This window comes from Nicotiana tabacum, chromosome 10, assembly GCF_000715075.1.
Source record: "Nicotiana tabacum cultivar K326 chromosome 10, ASM71507v2, whole genome shotgun sequence".
NCBI lineage: Eukaryota > Viridiplantae > Streptophyta > Magnoliopsida > Solanales > Solanaceae > Nicotiana > Nicotiana tabacum.
In genome coordinates this window covers 152,096,220-152,099,064 of record NC_134089.1, presented here as the reverse complement: position 1 = coordinate 152,099,064, position 2,845 = coordinate 152,096,220, and the positions used below count along the sequence as shown (strand labels likewise).

Genomic DNA, 2,845 nt, shown 5'->3' with positions numbered 1-2,845 from the left:
CTTCTCTACTAAGGGCCAACACTGAATAATTGAGAGCTTTTTAGATGCCAAAGGAACCCTCAAGTATTTAAAAGGCAGAGTGCCTTCAGAATAGCCCAACTCTTGCAGAATATCCTGTTTCTGATCATTTAAAACACCAGCTAAATAGACGGAACTTTTATCTGCATTTGCTTGAAGACCATATGCCTCAGAAAACTTTAGGAAGGTCTGTTTCAACAATCGAATGGACTGAATATCAGCCTTGCAGAACATAAGTAGATCATCTGCAAAATAGACATGTACCACTCCAAGTTTGTTTACACCTGGGATGAAATTTGAACTCTCTATTCTTCACCAATTGTGCAAACTCCCTCTGTAAAATACTCCATAGCCAGAATAAAAAAATAGGGTAACATTGGGTCCCCTTGCCTTATTCCCCTCCTTCCTTTGAAGGGTGTTGTCAGTCCACCATTAATATTAAGGGAGTATGTCACTGATGTAATACATTCCATTACCCAGCTTATAAACTTGTGAGGAAAACCCAATTCTAGCAATATTCTCTCCAGGAAACACCATTCTAATGCATCATAAGCTTTCCTCAAGTCCACTTTTAGTACACACCTTGGGGAGATTCCTTTTCTATTGTAGCCTTTGAACAATTCATGTGTGAAAAGGATGTTATCAGTGATACTACGACCGTCAATGAATGCTGATTGTGATTCCCTAATGGGGCCACCAATGACCTTCTTGATTCGAGCAGTAATAACCTTTGTGATTATCTATACAAAGTTATGCAACATGCTATGGGTCTATAATCTTTGACATGGCTTGGGTTTTGCACTTTAGAAATTAAGGTCACAGCAATACTGCTGATTCCTCTATGCATTTTCCCAGTTGCAAAAATTTGCTTTGTGGCATCACAAATGTGATTCCCCACCTCCTGCCAGTGCTTAGTAAAAAATTCAATAGGGAACCCATCTACCCCTGGAGCCTTATCATGGGGCATATTCTTTATAGCATTCAAGATCTCCTCCCTTGTAACTTCTTTAATCAAATCATCCTTCTGCTATAAATTAAGGCATGGCCCCTGACGTATGACTTCTGAGTTAGGGTACCTGTGAGTATTGCCACCTTCACCCATAAGCTTAGTAAATTAAGAGATGAACTCATCCTCCACTTGTATAGGATCTGTTAGCTTAACTGCACTGTCATTGTATATGGAAGCAATGAAATTCTTGCTTTTCCTCAATTTCCATTGTGCATGAAAATATTTTGAATTTGAGTCTCCACATGCTATCCAGTTTGCTCTGGACTTTTGCTGTAGGACATGTTCTTCTATGTTACTCCATTTCTTTGTTTTTGCCAGTGCCAACCTCTCTTGATCAATCAGGTTCTGGTCTAAATGATGAATCATGAGTTCATTTTGGATTATTTCTAGTTTGTGTCTGGCCTGATTGAGCTGGTGCTTATAAGATGCCATGTATGTGTTTAAGTCTTTTAGATCCCTCTTCAACATTTTTAACTTCATCCAGATTCTCTTCATTGGTTCAGCCTTTACATCCTGCTCCCATACTCTTTTAACTATCCCCTTGAAATCAGCATGCTCCATAATTGAGCCATATAGTTTAAAAGGCTTAGGGTGTAATCCCCTCTGCTGATTCCCTTGACTACGTTGGAGCAATATGGGAGAGTGATCACATACTTCCAGATTCAAAAATGTTGCCTCAATATGGTTATACTGTTGTAGCCATTCAAAATTGCCCAAAGCCCGATCAATCCTACTATACACTCTTTTATCAGGTTGTTGCTTGTTGCACCAAGTATAGTTCCAACCCAAACTCTTCACCTGAGAAAGCTGTAATGTATTTATCATATCCTGAAAGCCTTGGGTTTCTGCTTGTGTAATTGGTGCTCCTATCCTGTCATCAGTGTGAAGAACATTATTGAAATCCCCACTTAGTAACCAACTGTCTTGAATATTAGCCCCTATCTGAATGAGTTTCCTCCACAGTTGATTCCTTTGATTAATGTCATTGCTTGCATAAACTACAGTTACCATAGCCTTGGAATTGGAGCTTATCTCTTGAATTTCACAATGTATGAACTGATCTTCAACCACTAACACACCTGGGCATTTACATTACTCTTCCATAGTAACCAAGTTCTACCATTTGGATGTGCATTATAGTTGCAAAAAGCACTCCAATCCCTAGCCACTTGCTTCAAGATTCTAGTAGCCTTCTTCTCTTTAACTCTTGTTTCCAAACACCCAATAAAATCCACCTTATACTTCCTCGGAAAGAGCCTCAACTCCTTCTGTTTGTAGGACTTATTCAGCCCCCTTACATTCCAAGTACAGAGGTTCATTTTTAGGTGAAGCTGGGAGGGCCAACGTCCCCTTGTATTATGTATGTGTCATTCATCTGCAGTATTTCAAATCTATTGCTAGAGTTGATCAATGAATCTGGAACTTGTTGAATAGCCTTCCCTTTGACATTTGCTCTATCATCCTGACTCTTCTGATTTGGTTCATCATGCTTGTCATTTGCCACTTGATTACAGCCTTCTGTCTCAACCATAGGTTGTTTCTCCATTTCTATTTGCACCCTTGATGGACCAGCTTCATTCCCCCTGTCACACCTCCTTTTTGCGCGCCCGGCCCCGAAGGGTAGAATGCGCGAGGGAGTTTTTCCAATTTAAGTGACAATATTCGAAATGGGATTATTTATTTAATTCAGAGTCGCCACTTGGGAAAGGTTTGGCTTTTGGTGTCCCAAGTCACCGGTTTATCTTGAATCCCGAATCGAGGAAATTTTCGACTTTTCCAAATGAAGTCTGCGAACCAGAAATTCTAAGTAAGGAATTC

General features: G+C 39.9%; 1 protein-coding gene across 1 annotated transcript; it reads right to left on the bottom strand.

Moving 5' to 3' along the window:
* Nucleotides 1-1,132: 1,132 nt before the first annotated feature.
* On the bottom strand, nt 1,133-2,346 carry LOC142165474 (uncharacterized). Its single transcript, XM_075224020.1, has 2 exons — nt 2,148-2,346; nt 1,133-2,106 (listed from the first exon to the last, which is right to left on the bottom strand). The coding sequence occupies exons 1-2, from the start codon at nt 2,344-2,346 to the stop codon at nt 1,133-1,135; spliced, it is 1,173 nt and encodes a 390-aa protein (XP_075080121.1).
* Nucleotides 2,347-2,845: the final 499 nt, after the last annotated feature.

Bases quoted from the DNA above. Each gene is read 5' to 3' on its own strand.
- LOC142165474 (XM_075224020.1), bottom strand. From the start codon at position 2,346: ATGAACCTCTGTACTTGGAATGTAAGGGGGCTGAATAAGTCCTACAAA. The intron at 2,107-2,147 runs GTAGAACTTGGT...GTAAATGCCCAG, and splicing joins CTATAATGCACATCCAAATG to GTGTGTTAGTGGTTGAAGAT.